At 43.5% G+C, this 19729-nt stretch overlaps 1 protein-coding gene across 2 annotated transcripts in view; it reads left to right on the top strand.

The window, feature by feature from the left end:
* The window catches only part of TBC1D31 (TBC1 domain family member 31), a 37702-nt gene extending 30522 nt beyond the window's left edge, over positions 1-7180 (top strand). Inside the window, exons 18-22 of one of the 2 annotated variants that reach the window (XM_084864903.1) lie at positions 1429-1569; positions 2754-2948; positions 4523-4661; positions 5974-6069; positions 6847-7180. In XM_084864903.1, coding sequence (XP_084721029.1) covers positions 1429-1569; positions 2754-2948; positions 4523-4661; positions 5974-6069; positions 6847-6980 — 705 coding nt within the window. In that variant the 3' untranslated portion in view covers positions 6981-7180. The remainder of the gene's footprint in view (positions 1-1428; positions 1570-2753; positions 2949-4522; positions 4662-5973; positions 6070-6846) is intronic. The other variant, XM_084864902.1, reaches the window with a different exon arrangement.
* Positions 7181-19729: the final 12549 nt, after the last annotated feature.

Here is a 19729-nt window from a genome sequence, read left to right as displayed (position 1 = left end):
GTGGTATCTTATTGTGGTTTTGATTTTTATTTCCCTTATGATGACTAGTGATATCAGCATCTTTTTCATATGCTTACTAGCCATTATTAATCTTCTTTGGCAATCATGTGGTAAATGTCTATTCAAAATATGTAGGGCCATATTTTTGATTTTTAATATGTCATATAATTTTTTTTGTGAAACCCAGATATTTTAAATAAAATGTGCCAAATCAAATTTTCTTCCCTCCCAGAGTTTCTTTGCTTAGTGACTTTTCTGAATTAATTCTGTAAAGTCTCCAGTCTTTGTCATATGTAGCCACTTAGGTCCCTCCTCAGGTAGCTTAGTGATTGGACAGGTATTTCCTTAGATGCCTTGAACCAGTAAGCCTCTAGTCTTTGCCCAGGGACTGTGTGTTCATCATGTTGGCGACAACTTGAACACTGACATAGTTTACAACTCTGTCTTGATTTCACTTTCTGGCTGTGCAAAGCCTCAGTTCACCAGAGTTGACAGCTTGGGACCTTCTCAGGTCAGAGCATTCATATTGCCCTGGCATGGGCACAGCCTTGCACTTGCACATGGCCTTCTAGAGTCCCAGGCTCTATCAGAGCTGTTCAAGGCCCCCTGTGGGCGTCAGTTTCCTGCCTTTCCCTGTAAAGCTTTTTGATTAGCTTGTTCATGCTATCTGGGATTCATTGCTTCAGGCAGCCAATGCATGCAACAGTTTCCTCTGTTTTTAGCAAATGTCCCCAGGAAAAGGGCTGTTCAAAGTAGTTGAATTCTGAGTCAGGTCAAATACTGGAAAAGAGAGCCTTGGAGTGGGGTCTTTCAGAACCATTGACAGGTCAGACGATGACAGTTCTCTGGGGATGGGAGTTTGAAGGAGCTCCAACTCCCATTTGCCCCCTCCATTGGCGGCCAGGCTGCTGGTTTTCTAGGCTAATGTAGAGCTTAGGGTTGGGGTGGACATGGGAATAATTAAAGTTAAAGATGCCATCATGCTTGCTGTTCTTACCAAGATTCAGCCACGAATAAGTGCTCCCCAGATTGCAGCGGGCTTTCAGGTAATTTCCAGAGTCTTGAGAAAAGTTGGTTTTGCCAGGGTTCTTAGTGCTTCTGTGGATGCGAGAATTTTCAGAGCTCCTTCCTCTTTAATTTTTCACTGACGTCACTGATGTTTGTTTTTTACTTTGAAATTAGATGACTACAGTTTTTATTTGTGTGCATATTAGAAATCTGGAAAAGGGGTCATTTTTGTATTCTAGCATTATTATAGACTAGAGACCTGATGCACAAAATTTGTGCAAGAGTAGACCTTTGCAGCCGTGGTGGCTGGCTGCCTCAATCCCAGACTCAGGCCCTGGCTTTGCCCAGTCGATTTACATATTATGCTTTTATTATTATAGATTGGTGATTTTTTTTTTTAACAAATGGTTTTTTAATCAGAATCTTACTAGAAATCAAGAAACTGTTGCAAAAGAAATGAGGCAAGATATAGATGCCTATAGACGGAAAGTGGACCTTGAAGAACGCTCATTTCATAGACTGTTGGAAGCAGATCAGACACAGAACCAAAAAGCCCAAAAGGTAAAAATGCATTCAATTTAGTGTGTACATAAAGGGGGGATTTCCATCCCCCGTCATTGTAAAAGAAAGAATTCAAAATTGAACTCTGTAAAAGTTGAGTTAATTTATGTCTTTGTTTCAGTAAGCATAGTTTCTAGAATCTCACATTATTTTAATTGCAGATATTTCTTTGACAGCCATATACATGTGTCTTTTATACTCTGAGAATTTTAAGACTTAGAGAAAAATGTAAAGGGAATAAGTTTATAAATTGTAGTATCCTGTGTTATGGTCTCGAAATTGTCCCTGAGTAGATTTTTGTTACAAAATATCAAGTCTCTACCTGATATATAAGCCAGTAATTTCAAAGTATATTCTCTAAAATATTAATAACTATTATTCAGTAAAATGGAAGGTGATAAATTAGTACTGCAAATTGTCATATTGTTTTTCATGCCAAATTTGAGGATATAGTACATTGTGACTCTTTAAGAAAATTTCCCAAACTTATAAAATTTTTTGTGGAGAAATTCTGGCTTCAATGAATTGAAATAAAATGACCTTCACAAAAGAATGTTCTGTATTATCCCTTAAAAAGAATGCTAAGTGGGTCTGTGGCAGAGCCTGGCAAAGCCAAGAATAGTGTAGGAGTTTCTTACCTTCTTCTGTTCTGTAATAGTTCATGGCTAATAACCCTACAATATTCCTACCATCTTTTTCCTTAAAGATTTTTGTCCAGTCTGTAAGAATGGGCTCTCCTGACTCATTTTTAAAGGGTTGAAACATGGAAATTGCTTAATCCCACCTATCCCTTAGCCTAGAAGTTCTCAACCTTAGCTGTATATTCCAATTGCCTGAAGCTATCCCCCTCTGCTCCCAAGGACATGCTTCGAGAGAGGAAGGCATTGAACTCATAATCTTGGTATGTGCCTGACCAGGAATCAAACCGGCAACCTTTCAGGCACTAACTGAGCCACTATGGCCCGGCTGAAGAACTTTCTAAAAGGACCAATATCCAGCCACCCCAAAGACTGATTTAGTTGATTTGTGGTGGGTGCTGGACATCCGTTTGTTTTAAACACCCTGAGGTGATTGAATACGCACCCATGTTTACAAGCAGCTGCCCTGGGTACTTTCAGTAGATATGCCATAATTATATATAATCTGACCTTCCTTATTCCTGAAATGTACAATTTTTTTCTTAGTTAATTGAAGAAAACTTGGCAAAAGCTGAACAAGCCTGTCTAAACACTGACTGGCAAATTCAGGCTTTACAAAAACAAAGACGGGAAGATCAACAACGAAACGAATCTTACCAGGAAATGGCCAAACTCCTTCGGGAAAACAGAAGGAAAGAAATGGAAGTATTGAATGCAATGATGTGGAATGAAGCTCAAAAGGTAAGAATAATGTTATAATCTTGTTATAAGTATTTAAAATTTGGAATATTACATAACCAAATGACAAAAACATTAAGCCAAGTAATTTTTTGTTGGGAAATATCTTAAAGATGATCAAAGTTTAATAGGTATTGCTCAGAGAAGTCCAATATTGATGGATGCTACCTAACACTAACTAAGCATTTACATTACTGTGTCTCAGCTTCTCAGCTTGTGGGACTTGTCCTGGCTGATGGCATAATATTACTACTTTACCTAATTCTTTATACTTACAAAGTAGAGGATTTTGAAGAGTCAAGAATTATATGTAGTTGTTAGTAACAAAGACCAAAATAATAGTGATGATAAACAAGATAGAAGTTTTCCTTCTTCACATGAAAGAAGTCTGGAGGTAAGCAGTCCCGTGTGGAATCCTGACTCCAAGGTCATCAGGACACTACCTCCTCCAGCCTTTCTGCACTACTTCCTGGTATGTGTCTCATTGTCAAGGTGAACTTACCATCCAAGATGATGGGTTTCAGCCTCCCATACACATTCCATTCAGCAAGAAGGAGGTAGGACAGAAGTGCAAGAGGCTCCATCTCCCAGAACTCCTTTCCAGAATTCCCAGATGCATTTCTAGCCACATTTGGCTGCAAAGGATATTGGAAATGAAGTCTTTTTAGCAGGGAGCATTATCATCCCAAATAGAATTAGAATTCTATTCCCAAAGAAGAACCAGAGAATGGGTTTTGAGGAGGTTACTTAAGAGTATATATGTTTTGAGTATATATGTTTTGGTCGATTCTCCCTGAACAACTCGGGGACCAGTGCTTTATGGATGCAGCCAACACAATGGCCTCCCTTAAGAACACTGAAGAGCCAGGGAGAGATCAAGAACTAGTTTGATCTTGATAACTGGCTTTCATTCATTCCTCTCTCTGCTGCTAGATCATCGTTCTATTCTGAAAGCTTTCCATAATATATTTCCTTCAAGTCACTATTCCAGACTCATCTTCCTCCTACCCAACCCCAGGATATAACTTTCACTCATGGATGGGGAGGGGTAGGAGTGATGCTCAAATCACTGAGGTTCTTCTCAGGAAAGTGGTGATGAAATCCCACATCTGCAGGGTAAAGATTGCTAGCACTGGGGCTAGACTGTAAAATTAGGTGTTACTCTCCGTGGGTAAAATGGTGCATTTGAGAGTACGCTGAGAATCCTAGCTTTTCGTGGTATGCAGAGATCTGCCTTTGTGTCCAGTGTCCTGGGTTCTAGCTTGACTACTGTGTCTTGGAGGATTACTCAATCTCGGTCTCCTCATCAGTAACATGAAAGGGATGGATCTCTATGGTCCTCTCTGGCCCTAAGGATTTTTCAAAGTTTTTTGTTATTTAATGCACATTTAATCATTAGCATTCCTATAAAAGACATTTGGCATATAAAAAGCTTGTATATAGCCTGGCCGAAGTGGCTCAGAGATTGAGTGTTGACCTATGAACCAGATCAAGATTCAGTTCTGGTCAGGGCACATGCAGGTACGTGCATTCCCACAATGTCCATGTGATCCCCCTCACCCCCTATTTCTATTTAGTGGAAGGAAGCTGAAGAAAAAGACTTTCAGCTGAAATCAGAAAAGAAAGCTTCTGCTCTTTCCGATGCATCTAGAAAGTGGTTTCTAGAGAAGGAGCTAGATGATGCGTTGGAACATGCTGAACATATACACAATAAGGGTGAGTACCATGAATGCCTTTCTCTCCATGGTGAAATAGATTCATTTAAATAATATGGCCTGTTATTGCGAATAAATCCTTGAGGTGTATTTTGGCACTTTTCTTCAAATTACTTTTCAGGTAAAAGGTAATCCCTACCTGGTTACCCTAATCAGAAGGAGTAGGTTTAGGCATTGGGGCTGTCAAAGAAACAGCTTCAATAAAGAAACATTTTCTCAGCCATCCCGTGGAATTCTATTTTCTTCCATGGTTCTCTGGTCTGTGGCATCCCCTTCATGTTTACAAAGTGCCATTTCTAGTTTATTTTAGTAAAAATGTGTGCTTTATTCCATTTTATGCAGATCTCACCTAAAAGTTTTTCCCTTACGTAACATTGACTCTACTTTTCTTACTGTGTGTGTGTTGTTGTTTCTTAATTCTCTCATTAAGGCCTGTTCTCGGAAGCAATGCAGATGGCTTTGCCCACCTCTGCCACATGACAGCCCTCAAATAGTTGAAGATGACTCTCATTCCATCCCTCACACCAGTTCAAATTAGCCGTTTGTTAATTAGTCAAATTATCTTAATGACTCATTGAGCGAAAGCTGAGTTAAAACTGTTAGCTAAAGCTCTTGAGAGCAGCTAAAAGCAGCAGGCACCTTAATAAGTGTGACCCACGCAGTCTGGGCCTGACTCATGGAGGCAACCCTAGGGATGGGAGCAGAAAAGGAGGGGAAGTCATAAGTGATGTTCGAATGGAAAGTCAAAAGACTTGGGTGTCTTGTTGGCTGTATAGCTGTAGGAGGTAGGGAAATGTTGGAGAGTGAGTATAACTTTTGGAATGGAGTGATTGATTAAAAATGGGGAGGGGTACCAGCTAGGGATGGACACTGCTCTGCTTACTACCTAAGAAGGTTTCAGGTAAAACTTGCCTATTGGTGGTTCTGATTCCTGTGTATTTTGTGATGAGGCCCTGCCTGGGTAAAACCAGCAGCGATAACTCCCAGTTAGTTCTTGGGGAAAGCTTGATAATTACACTTTACAATCTCTTCCAATAAATGTTGGCATCTCTGTCCTAACAGCCATATTTGAGTTGTTTGTAGGCTTCTTGTTTGGGTTAAAGGTGTTTCAGAGAACTTTACCAAAACTTCTCAGCTCTTAATTCTAACTGCACTTCCTGCACTTGGAATGGTGTCCCCTTCTTCCCAGCATTCTTCTCAGAACAGAAAGGGGGCTTTTCCTCTCGATGATTCTGGTGAACTAGGGACCACTTGGGATTGATAAAGGCTTCCTCCTCACTCCCAAGCACCCTCTTGTCTCCTCACTTTTGTAGTAATGCCCCGATGCCAAAATGAACTGGTCACCTCAAGCCGTGTGCCTAAAACCTCACAATTACATGACATTTCTGAAATGGATTCCTCCACACGGAGTAAGTTGATAAACAAGAAAGATTTCTTCCATTATTTTAAATGTAATATATTTAAGAAGATTGTGACTTGAATTACATTTATGGCATGTTGATGCCATTTTCCTGGGGCATTGGGAATGGAAATCTTAAAATGGAGGCAGCAAAAATCTCAAATCTCCATCTGAGGAAACAACGGGATCAGACCAAAACCCAGTAAAGGAAGTCGGCACACATCAGTAAGGCTTCTCCAGTCCTTTAGCACCAGCACCACCCGAAACAACAGAAGTCTGCCGCTAACTGAATCAATGATATTCGGGACTGTTTTACATCCTTGTGAAGAGAAAACCTCAGCATTCGTCTTCAAAGTTATTACGCATTTGAATTTTCTTGCTTCTGTTCTGGGCTGGGCTTCCAACAACCATTGAAAACCCGTTTGCTGTGGGCCTTATTACTTAAGCATCATAGTGAGGAAACTTACTGTTGTTACAAAGAACTCAAATTTTCTTGGGGACAGACTTGGTTCCTCATTTAAAAGGTTGTATTTCCAAATTGGGAAAAATATTTAATAACCAAAAGTGGATAAATTGTCTGATAGCATTCCTCAATTCAACAAGTATATATTTAGCTTGTAAATGGAACACGTAGGGCCAGGTAATATGTCAGGCTTTCATTTAAGAAACTTGGTTTTTATTATTGATTTCATTACTGATTTTTACAAAAACATGTTTACCTTTAAAATAAACGCTGTCTCATTCCTATCAGAAAACTAAACTGTTCATTTAAAATTTTGTTTTCAAGTTTCTTTAAGCCAAAGAGAAGCACAGTGGGACACCGTGGAACGGGATCTTCTGGGGAGAGTGAGGAACCTTCGCCAGAGACTCACAGCGCAGGCTCGTAGCCGATGTCAAACACCTCGTCTTCTGGCCACATAGGAGGCTGGTCACCTCCAAAGAGCCAAAGAAATACCTATTTTGCAATCAGTGACACTGATTTTTTAGATTATTTAAATTCCTGTAAAGATCAACCTTTTGTATAGAAAACTGTAGAAAAATTATGTGTTCTATTTAATTCTTATGCTTTTTGGCTTGTACATGGCTTCTGGTACTTCTCACAATAAAAATTTTTGAAGATATTTGTGCCGCACAAAGCACAGCCGGGTTCGGTGAGCCTGAGAGGGGGCAGTGAAGGACTGAGAAAAGACAGATGAGAAGAAAGTGAGGTCTCTACTGATGGAGAGCTAGTGGCAGCACCATAGCCTGAAAACCGAGTCTTTTATAGCCAGATCCCACGAGGCAAAGTTGTCGTGGGTTTCGAATCGACTCCATTACATGCACCTGATCAAGCTTTGTTTACTTGCTGCTCCTCCCACAGCCTATATCACTCAGCCACGTGGGACCACGGACTCGGACCAAAAGGTCAAGCTTACAACTATAGCCTTGGCTATCATTGTGCTGGGACTTGCACATGGCTTTGCCACAGGAGGATTGTGCTCTCTCATGGTGCCCTCCCAGGTTTGAACTATTGAAAACCTGTCTCTTACTAAGGCCTGTTCTCTGGAGCAATGCAGATTGAATGTGTCCAAACGCGGTAGCCGCTCTCCACAGATATTAAAACTTGTGTTAGGCTCTCTCAGGTTTTAAGAGTCAGCATAAACCTTCGTAACTTTTTAGTTGATGAGGGTTGATTTTAAAGCTAAGCTGAGATAAAGAGCAGGAACCATCTCTACACCCGTACAGCCAGGAATGAGAGAAACTAGAGCATCGACTGTGTGGTGTGGCCAAAGTTGTTGCCCTCTGACCCCCCAGCAGTGGGATCTCCTCTAGGCAGTGATCCCACTGTGCTCCTAACACCGCAGTCATAACATCAGCGTCTCTGCTTCTCCTGACCGCAGAAATCCCGCCCTTCCCTGCTCAGCTCCACACCAGGCTGCTTCATCCTCATGGGCGAATTACTTCTCTTCACCCATTCCCAAAAAGAGGGGGAAATCGCTCATGGACTTGATGTGAGGATTAAATAAGATAATGTACCTAAAGTTCTTGGGCAGTGCTTGACATATAGTGATGTGCAATACATAGTAGGAATTTTTTTTTCTGGTGGTCACAAAATATAATCTTTTCAATATATTTCTTATTGATATTTTTTACAGAGAGGAAAGGAGAGGAATAGTTAGAAACATTGATGAGAAACATTGATTAGCTGCCTCCTGCACACCCCCTACTCTGGGTGCCCGAAACCAACGTACATGCCCTTGACTGGAATCGAACCTGGGACCCTTGAGTCCGCAGGCCGATGCTCCATCTACTGAGCCATACTGGTTAGGGCATAAAATACAATCTTAATGGTAAAGTATTTTCAGTAAGCAGAGAGCTTTTTGTCCAATAGTCAAAGTTCTGAAATATCGCCATGGAAGGCATTGGTTTCCTAAGAGCACTTTCCTCCACCTAATGTTTTGTTTATGTTCAGGTACTTCCAAACGTGCCTTAATGGCTCATGCTGGTATGATCGGCAGCAGGAAGTCACAGAACATAAAGTAAATAGGGTATGATGGGAACTTTGGTGAATTAGAATTTGTTTGCTCACATAAAAGCATTCAAATTCTAAAATATTGTGATTTTCATGGGTATAAAGTACAGCATAGGGAATATAGTCAATAATCCATAATAAAAGTTAACAATGCTAAGTAGACCAGGCAGCTGAAGGACCTTCTGAACGAAGCTGGGGCTACAAGGGCCGAGGCAAGCTGCCGAAGCTGTGAGGGCTGAGCCCCTTGTGCAAATTTTGTGCATCGGGCCTCTAGTATTGTAATATGGTGCCAGGTGGGTACTAGACTTATTCAGGGATCACTCTGTAAGGTATATAGTTGTCTAACCACCATGCTGTATACCTAAAACTACTGTAGTATTGAATGTCAACTATAATTGAAAAATGAAATATTGTGATTATGCCAGCCAGAATCAGCTGTATATTGCCGGTTTCTGACCTCTACTTCAGGTCCTCTTTTACTAGAATTTATACCTTACTCAATTAGCTTTGTATCTGCACACATACTTCTTTGTATAGCATTATAATATTACATATATATATATATATATATAATTTCAGACAGGAAGGGAGGAGAAATTTCAGAGAGGAAGAGAGAGAAATATCAATGATGAGATAGAATCATCCCACCCTCTACTGGGTATCAAGCCAGCAACCCAGGCATCTGCCCTAACCTGGATTCGAACCTTAACCTTCAAGTTCATAGGTTAATGCTCTACCACTCTGGCTAGGCAATATTTCATATTTTTAAAGTTTCTGTTCATCCAGTGAAAGTGAGTTATGCATAGTCTCAACCAAATGAAGAAATTCCTTTTGATCTTCATTTTCTCCGAGCCTGGAGTTTTCCAAACAATATTCTTGATAAAGTCCCTGCCTTACAGGTACTTGACTAGCTAGCTCTCTTTGGTCCTATGTGATTGGTTGGCATTTCAAAGATTATCACATTTCATGAAACACATTTCTGGTGATCTCTCCCTGCTTCTTGACATTATATCTTCAACTTTACCCACGGCCATGGCACACTCAGCCCCAGGGCACCTTATGTGCCACGCCAGCTCAGCCAGGTTCAGTGAGCCTGAGTGGGAGCGGTGAAAGGCTTAGAAAAGACAGACAAGAGGATGAAAGCTGGGTCTCGGTGGGACGCTGCTTCTCAGAGACTACACCCACAAGCGGTGTCTTTATTTTATAGCAGATACCACGAGGCAAAGTAAGGGCATGGTCAAGATGTTTACAACATTCTCCTGGGTTTCGATCCCACTCAATTACATGCACCTGATCAAGCTTTGTTTACCTGCAGCCTATATCACTTCGGCACATGATCTGCAAACTCATTAGTCACCAGAGCCAAATAACAGTACAACGATGGAAATTTCTTTTGAGAGCCAAGTTTTTTATACTTAAACTTCTTCTAACGCCACTTCTTCAAAATAGACTCGCCCAGGCCGTGGTATTTCGTGGAAGAACCACACTTAAGGGGCCAAAGAGCCTCATGTGGCTCACGAGCTGCAATTTGCCGACCACGGACTTAGGCACATGGGGCCACTTGTTCAGGACACAGGTTCAAGCTTACAGCTACAGCTTGTGCTGGGAGGGCCCTGCCCTCCAAGCTGGGACTTGCACGTGGCCACGAGAGGATTGTGCACACTCACCCCTTGTGCCGCGCCAGCTCAGCCAGGTTCGGTGCCCCTGAGAGGGGGCGGTGAAGGATTGAGGAAAGACAGACAGCTGGGTCTGGTGGGACCCTGTCCTCTCCTGGAGAGCCAGCCTCTTTGGTGGAGAGCTAGCGACAGCGCCACAGACAACAGGCTGTGTCTTTATTTTACAGCCAGATTCCACAAGGCAAAGTAAGGGCGTGGTCAAGATGTTTACAACATTCTCCTGGGTTTTGATCCCACTTCATTACATGCACCTGAACTCTATCAAGCTCACATCACTCAGGCACATAACCGGGAAGTCACTGAGACTGCGCTCTGGGACAGGGCGAGGGCAGAGCACCACTAGGTGTCCCTACGCATCCCCTCCACTGAGGAATCCTGAAACAGGAACAAGAACAGGCCAAACAGCCCTTTGGAGCGGATTGCTCCTGTGCCCCTTGCTCCTACGAGTCCTGCAGCACCCCCTACTGGCAGCTTCACACGTGCACACTGTAAGGAGAAGTGCTTGGACCTAGTCCGTTCCTGGGGTGCGGGGCCTGAAGACTGCATAGGAGCCGACAGGCAGCAAGAGGGTAACTGGCACACTCACTGGAAGGAACTCCAACAGTTAACTGGCAGAAATGTGGACTCAGGTCGGCCTCCATTCAATCAGATTGACATGCCAGCATTTCTCTGGCATGATGTGAATGAAGGTGCCCAAAGGCTTAGGGGGTGGAATGTAGGAGTGGATTTATGACAAATGAACTTCTCGCTGGCTGACCCCTGGCTTTGCATGTCCCCCTCGACGGCCAATGGTGGAGCGTGGGACAGCAGGGTGCTCCCTCCGGGGCCACCCCCGCCGCAGCAAGGAGGCGGCGAGGGAGGGGTTCTTCCAGGAGGCTCAGCTGGCTCCCGGCCCACCCAGCGAGGGCTGCTTTTGCTCGGATGTCCCTGTCCCCCATTATCGCCTGCTCTAGCCTTCACACTGGCCCTCGGACCCCGGCCCAGAAGCCGGGGGCCTGCAGAGCAGCAGGGCAGTAGAGAGATTCAGACAGTGATTCCTCCCCTGCACGGGCACTTAGGAGAGGACAGGCTGCACCGAGCGTCAGCGGACACCAGGGTGACCGCAAAGTGGAAAAGTGAGGGCGCCCGGCGTCTTCCAGTCCACTGGGGAGCAAATAAAATGCCCCTTTCCCCGCAGGAGACAGACCTCGAGCGAGCAAAAGTATTGTGCCCCGTGTGAGGATCGAACTCACGACCTTCAGATTATGAGACTGACGCGCTACCTACTGCGCTAACGAGGCACCTACGAGGGTTCTTCCGCTGTATAGTAATGAGCCTGCCTCCGCGGCGCTGTGCGCATGCTCACAAAGTTCTTGTTCCTCTATACTGGATCCTGGGACACCGGGGAGTGCTCCACCCCAGCGACAGGGAGGCGGTCCCTGCCGGATGGCCCCCCCAGGCTCCGGGCTTCCTCCTCCCGCCGGTCTGTTTGCAAACAGGCACTTGGGCTAGCTAGACCGCGCTGCGCTGGGAAGGGCGACACGGGAGAATGGGATTCTCCCAGCAACAGTAAACTCTGGTTTTTGTATAGTGTTTGCAAAAGCGTCTGCCGCACGTGTGATCGCGGGGAACACTGACTGGGCACCTACTGTGTCCCCGGCGCTGGTTCACAGGGGCCCTCCCAGCCTCAAAGAGCTGGAAGGGGGCGCGCAACTGCACAGCCGTTTGAAAACGCGCACAGCCACGCGCACACTATGCGGTCCCAAGGCGAACCCCACTGCAGCCGAGCTTAGGGGCGTCCGCAGCGCCGGGAGCGACGGCGGCGGTCTGTTAGAAGCCCCGGTCCCATCCCTATCTCCCCCGCCCCCCCACCCCCTTCCCTCCCCGCTCAGCTCATTTAAATACGTTCCTTGTTCAACGAAGCTTGGGGTCACTATCATTAACGGAAAACGTGTGGGTTCCTCCCCCCCCCCTATTATATGTTAAAATAAATACACGTGCCATCTAAAATCAGCCAGACCGCGACACGCTTAAGACTTGCATAGTTCGCTCTATGTAAGTTTCACCTAAAAAAAAATAATAAATTAAAAATGACGGACATACCGTTCAATGGACCAAGGGACCTACCTAGGGACGGAGGCGGAGAGATTGGGGAGACAGGCTAGTAGTGAGATGTCAGTGCACAGTCAGGTGGCGGAGATACGGATGGATGGATGGATATTCACGGTGCAATCCTTTCAACATTTCTGTGTATCTAATTTTTTTACTAAACAAGTGCCCGGGAGAGGAATTCTTTAAATCACCCAGAATTGGAGAGAGAAGGTAGGATGTTAAGGGAAGTGAACGGCCATGAGTGTAAGGAGGTGGGGAAATATTATGGTAGGAGCAAGCACCGGAATTCTTGGGGGGGGGGGCGGGGAGAGATAACGGGAGGGGATGCAGAGAGACTCCTAGAGGGGAGGTCTGTGAGATCGGGGGGGGGGGGGGGGGCTGGTAGCTAGAGGAGGGGTAATGGGCCCCTTAGGACATCCTAATGTCTCCTTAGGAGCGGTCATGAATAGAGGCAGGGGTGCTGACCCCAGACCTGGAGGACTGGGTGGAACTGCCCACACTCATGGTCCCCCCCCGCCCCCCCCCCCCGCAATCCTCCAGAAAACTCTCCCACTCAGCTCCCCAACCAAGGGGAGGTATTCTTGGGGTCAGGCTGCTAGGGCCCTAGTTCCTGCCCCAGGGCAGGAGGGCAGAGGCCCTGGCAGTGGCCAGAGAGGAAACCCACATGTGCATACACTCATAGGAATCTTTTCAGGGTCTCTGACCGCTGTGGATTGCAAACTTGGGGTGTCACGGCAGTTTCACTCAGATCTCCAGGCCCGAGGAACGCTGATAGACGTGTGAATTAAACCCCTCTGGCCCTGTCTCCCACGATTTCAAACGGGCAGGTCCAGCAGTCCCACGACTAGAAAGGTGTCCAACAGATAGTTTCATCCGCGGCCACGGCCACGGCCACGGCTACTCCCTGAAGTCCCACCAGAACCGAAAACAATTGGGAACAGCTAGTGTCCATCCACAGGGAACTGTTCCCAAGAATGTCCCCCCAGCTGTCAATAAGGGCTGGGACTCTCTGCGCCTGATTTGGAATGAGGGGGGGAAACAGGGGAGGAAGGGGGTCACCATTTCTGTAGGAAGGAGAGGGGGCGGGTATAGTCACATTTGCTAGTGTTTGCTCACCAAACCTCTAAAAGAATACACAAGAACGTAAGGCCAGCGATTAATACGTGGGTGCCTATGAGATGAAGATGTTTTAAAAATAGACTTTATATTATTCTGTGTCTTAGGTTTACAGGGAAATTGCAAAGATAGTAGAGTCTCTATTAAAAAAAATAATAATAAAAGGGGTGTGGTACCAACTGTTCCTGGGTTACACCAGTTTCGATGTGGCCCCTGCTATAACTCGCTAGTTGTAGAGCTCGTTTTCAGTTACATTTCAGGCAGTTCCGGGTGCTGGTTGCTCTGCAATTTGCTTGTGATTCTGCTGTGGCTGTGGGAGCCAGACTCGGTTTTTTGTGACGGAGATCTCATCCTTGCAATTCCTCAGCCACGTTAATCATTTCCTTCTCTTCCTACTCCGGCGGGTGTAGGCCCTTCTTCCTCAGGATCCGGCTGGTTTACTCTCAGAACGGCCTGCAGGGGTCAGTGTCAGACTGCCCTTCATTTACAGACAGGAGAGCTCCAAGACACGCATGACCCGCCCAAGTTCAAACACCCGGTAGCAGGGAAGGCAGGATTCCATCCGGAGTCAGGCAACTGAGCTGGCATCTCACCCCCAGCAGCAGTTCCCAAACGTGCCTCCTCACTTTGGCACCCCTTAAGATAATTCTGAAAGATATCCACGCACTTCCTTGCATGATGTTCAGTGGATATCTCAACTTTCTCATAAATTCTAAGTTTAAAAGGATGCAATTTGCAATACATATATGTTGATTTAAAAAAATAAAACTGCATAAGTGGCGTTTAATATGCATCTAATGATACAGAAATATCTCATATAAACCATCAGCTATTTTAAATATACATGAATTAGCTCATTTTCAACACTTGTTGAATTTACATTTATTCAACACTTGTTGAAATATGACCAAGGTCATATTTCTGGTCTACTCTCCCCCTACACACACACACACACACACACACACACACACACACAGAATTTTATCCTCTCATAATACATATTTTATGTTTGAATGATTACTGATTACCCTAACATACCTCTCACAAACAAAATTATATACTTAAATTGAAATAAATTTGTTTTCTGTGAACATGTCTCTAAGTATCATATTTTTTCTAAATTGGCATATAATTCTTATTACTACACAATTAATTAAAATCTTAATCTATGCATAGAATTGAAGGATAATTATTAAATGTAAAAATTTTTAAATTTAATAAAAAACAAATATTCACGAGATAGATGCATCTTTGTTTTTTTAATTATTTAAAAAATCTATTTTTATTGATTTCAGAGAGGAAGGTAGAGGGAGAGAAATAGAAACATCAGTGATGAGAGAGAAAACAGGAAAGATCAGCTGCCTCCTTAATGTCCCCTACTGGGGATTGAGCCCGAAACCTGGATATCAAACCAGTGAACTCTGGTGGATGCTTAAACACTGAGCCACACTGGCCGGGCAGGTGTTTCTCTTTAATTCCACTTAGTTCACGATTCCATGCTACCTGTTACTTTTTGGTAGAATGAGATGGGGTTCAACATTAATTCTTTTCATGTTTTTCATATTTATAGATATAAATATTGAGAAACTCTGTTCACATGAGAAAGTAGAGAAGATGTTTTTCTCTCTGTGCCATTTACCCTTCGACCTTCTTTTCTGCCTTGGATATGGATGGATTTGGTAATTCTAGCAGGTGTATATTTTTATTTGCATTTTTTGTTGTTCTCCTCTGAAGCACATTCCTAGGGTGTGAATGCAGAAGGAGTGACTCCGTTATTCCATATCTCTCCCTGCACAGCATCCTGAAACTCTGGTTAGGTTTTGGTCTTTCTTGCTCCACTGGAAAAACAAAATGAACAAAAATCTTTAAGATATGGGGACAGGGAGAAAAAAACCCTTACAGATAGATCTCTGGGTTTTGAGAAGTGCTCTCTCTTCTTGAAGGAAAGAAACCTTTTCTCACTGGAACATTTAAAGCTCCCAACTCTGGGAAGTACCAATTTTGGACACATCACTGCAAAACAGAATGCTCAGAGACCCTGAATTTTCCAACGCTAGAAGTCAGACTTTACAAAAACTATTAAATCCCAAACCTCTGATTACTTGCTGTTTTTCTGTCATTTTAAGAGACTAAATATGGGGGCAGGGGACACATGAAAAAACCCTCGTACAATTTCAATATGCCCCAGTTAAACATGAGCTAGTCTCCCTCCCCCTCCTCCCACCACACGAGTGACTAGTTAGCAACATCACCTTTGGTGATGCACTTTGTCTCTGTGTCTCAACTGCCTCATGTCAATGAAATAGGTAAACTGATAATATCTAAGGTCTCTCTCTGCTTTGAAATTCTCTTCTACCTTTCACTGCTATCCGGGCTATTCCAATCAGACAGAACACTTCATATTTAAGCTTCAAGATCTTCCAGTAATGTTCAACAAAGCTAACTTAAATAAAGTAAAATATTGTAAAGGCACATCAAGTCAATGGCTCTGAGATTTTAAGGTCTACTTCACTAGTTGGAAGAAAATTTTAGCAAAAAAATAAAGAAAACAGAGATTAAGACTAAAAGTAGAAAAAGTGTAGGTAACAGAATATATATATGTATATATGTATATATATGTATATATATATGTGTATATATACACACACACATATATATATAGTTTTATAGAAGTTTAAGAAATACACAGACTAATACATGAGTTTAATGTCAAAAGATCAAAGAAAGAGTTTGAAGGGTAATTTTAGGTCAACAGTAAGCCAGAGAAACTTTGACTAGAGATGCTGTAACTATACAAAACGGGAAGAAATGTAGGAGATGTAACTATTTAAATGTTTATTTAAACAGATGAAAGCTATAAACTTGTGTTGACTAAATTAAAGAGTAGAGAAACTAATTAACATTTACTGAAAACCCATTATCTGTCAGGCATTGGGCCAAGTGGCTTACATCTCCTATGCAATTTCTGAGTTCATTGAAGCATTAAAAAAACACTAAAACCATCATGAAAAATTATTGTTTATTATGCATTAGCATTGAGGATTCAAAGAAGTCTTCGCTGGTGGTTCTGAAGTCAGTAGGACTTCAGCGTAGGCTTGTCATCTGTATGCTGAATGTTTCTCAGGCGATTGTGTCACATAGCCAAGCTGGGAAAATGTGGGAAAACTCTTGAAAAAACTGGAAAGTAGAAAGAGGTGGGGGACATGAAAGCAGATCTGGGCTGGACTAGACCTAGCTTTCTCAGGAAGTCAGCCTTAGTGTGAAATTTAATTAGGACAAATGGCATAATTTTCTGGTCATAACTACTGCTCAGACTGGCAGAGTGGGACTGGAGAGCTAACAGTTCCTTAGAAGAGTTATTGTAAGAACAAATTAGAATAGACTAGAAGTTCCCCCCAGACTAGAAGTTTATACCCAAGACTCTGCGATATAAAAGCAGGTCCCAGGGTTTAGATCTAACAGCACTTGAACAGCATACAGGTCATTCTTCATTGTGTGTACTGGGAAGACAGTACGGAAATAACAAAAATTAGGCTGGTCAACAGGGTCCCAGACATGGGGGTGGGGCTCAAAACTCTGTGGCTCTTATGGTTACCAGGAACTAGTGCGCACATGATTCGGGGGGCCCTTCAACTAACTGGAAAGACATAGTGAGATTGAGGGGCAAAACTGAAGTCTAGAAGGTATACACACCTAGAAGTCTGCACCCAAGAGCCCAGGCCATTCTGGTGTTGGAGACAAGCCCAAGTGTTTCAGAGACAGATGACCTATTCTGAATCTCGGCTTTGCCACTTATGCTTGTGTAAACTTGGCCAGCTGTATGCCATCTGTGAGACTTAATTTTCTACCTGTAAGATGGGAATCAACCTAATAGTATCTACCTCATAGGGTCTTTGTTAGGATGAACTGAAGTAAGATATGTATACCTCACAACAAAGAACCACTCAAAAAGGTGAACTGTTGTTGTTAACCTGAACTGATGAAGAAGACTATCCTGGCTGTAGAATTTTTTTTGGGAAATGATGGGGAGGAACAGAAGAAACCTAAGGATGAGAAAACAAACAGGAAGTAAGCACTTGAACTACAGAAAGGTGGAAAAGAAGAGAAGATTTTTTAAGTCACACAATAAAGGACAGGCTAATAGGTCTTGGTGATTGCCTGTGGAAAAGCAGCTGCCTGGTCAAGGCTGCCATGAATAGTTCAAGCCTTGGTGACTGGGGCAATTACGGTAAGTGTGACCTAAACAGGAGTTTCCGGGGAGAGGGTGCTGGGGAAGAAGAGAAGACTGAGTTTGAGATAGTGGAGTTTGAAATTAAAATGTAAAGACTAGGTCAAAGCCCCAGCAGACTTTTGGGATCCATCCAAAAAGAGCTGAGAGCCCCGGCTGGGTGACTCAGTTGGCCAAAGTGTAGGTTCCATGCACCAAAGAATTGTGGGTTTAATTCCCTGTCAGGGCACATAACTAGGTTTCAGGTTCAATCCTCCAGATGGGCATGTACAGGAGGCAATTGATTGATTTTTTTTTTACACCAATCAATTCTCTAATCAATGTTTCCCTCTCTCTCTCTCCCTCTCTCTCTCCCTCTCTCTCTCTCTCTCTCTCTCTCTCTCTCTCTCTCTCTCTCTCTCTCTCTCTCTCTCATCAACAAAAGCATATCCTAGGGTGAGGATTTTTAAAAAGCTGCAAGAGATTAAAAGGTCAAGAGGGATATGGAGACACAAAGAAGCAGCCTTGAGAGGAAGGCCCATAGTCAGTGAGAGAGCACAAAATGGGACTTGTGAGGTGGGAGCTCAGCAGTGTGGAGTGTGGAGGAAGCCAAGGAAGAGAGCAACAGTAGCATGTAAGCATGTAAAGAAGCTGAGAAGAAGGAGGGTCATCCATGCAGATGCCCAGGTACTGGTAACACATCTCGAGTGTGTGTAGAAGAAAAGCCCTCATCAGGCCTTCACTTCCCTCTTTGGTGCATGGGAGTTAACAGGCCATCTCTCAGTTCCTTGCAGCCTGTGAAATGCTGTGCAGAACAGGCATTGTGGGACAGAAGCCAGGCTGTGTGAAATTAAAGACACAGCGCTTTAAAAAACAGGCAGTGGATGAACATGTACTTCTCCGAATTTTTAAGGCCAAAGGAAGTTGTACATAGCTTTCTTTTGACTGGGAAGTCAAAGAAAGGCGGTTCAGTAACCAGAGGTGCAGAGGACTGTCCTGTGTTCCAGTGGGGAAACAGAGTAGGCTAAAGGAATAGGCACAATTGAATAAAACCATCAAAGGAATCTTGTGGGATGCCCTTTCTCCTGGTCTCTGTGAAGCATTCTGGTCTTACAAGCTGACTTCACTTCACTAAAGCCAGCAGAGGTAGGAGAGCTGAGACCACGGAGTGCCATGGAAACGAAGCAGTCCTTTCTGGAAGCATACATGCACAGCATTAAGTTTGCTCCTTGCCACTAATGAGTTCAGTGTGCCACTGTTTCTATATGCAAAGTGTGCTTGACACTTCGTGGAGGTGGGTTTTTTTCTTTAATATTTTTATTGATTTCAGAGAGGGAGGTAGAGAGAGAGAGAGAGGTAGAAACATCAATGATGAGAGAGAATCATCAATCTGCTGCTTCCTGCACACGCCACATTGGCGATCGAGCCTGCCACCAGGACATGTGTCTTCGACAGAATCAAACCCTGGACCTTTCAGTCTTCAGTCTGATGCTCTATCCACTGAGCCAAACCAGCTAGGGCTTTTGATTGTTTTCTAAAATACATTTTTTTAAATCGATTTTAGAGAGAAAGGGAGAGGGTGAGAGAAATAAAAACATCAATGATGATAGAGAACCATTTATGGGCTGCCTCTTCTATGCCTCCTACTAGGAATCGAGCCTGCTACTTGGGCATGTGCCCTGATCAGGAACCAAACTGGTCTTTCTTATTCATAGGTTGATGCTCAACCACTGAGCCACACCACTGGCTGAGGTGAGACTTCATGGAGTTTAAGGTGAAATTAAGTTTAATTGAACACCAAAAGCCTAGAATTGCTGTGGTTTGGTAGCAATGCCAAAACTAACAGTTTGTGGGGGCTTTTTTGTAATGATTTACTTCATTAAACATTTCTGGGTAAAACCGTCTTTGTCTAAGGGCTCTATAATAAATGAAAGCACATTTAAAGGAAAACCATTTGGGAAGAAATCTCTCAGCAGATAATCATTTAAACATTTAGTGGGCTTAGGCTTTTAACAACAAACAGAAGATTTCTCCAAAAAACGATTTTTCTGGGAAAAAGAAGATTGCT

The sequence above is a fragment of the Pipistrellus hanaki genome (genome assembly GCF_964339955.1).
Source record: "Pipistrellus hanaki genome assembly, chromosome: 17".
Lineage (NCBI taxonomy): Eukaryota > Metazoa > Chordata > Mammalia > Chiroptera > Vespertilionidae > Pipistrellus > Pipistrellus hanaki.
This window is presented reverse-complemented; position numbering and strand designations above follow the sequence as displayed.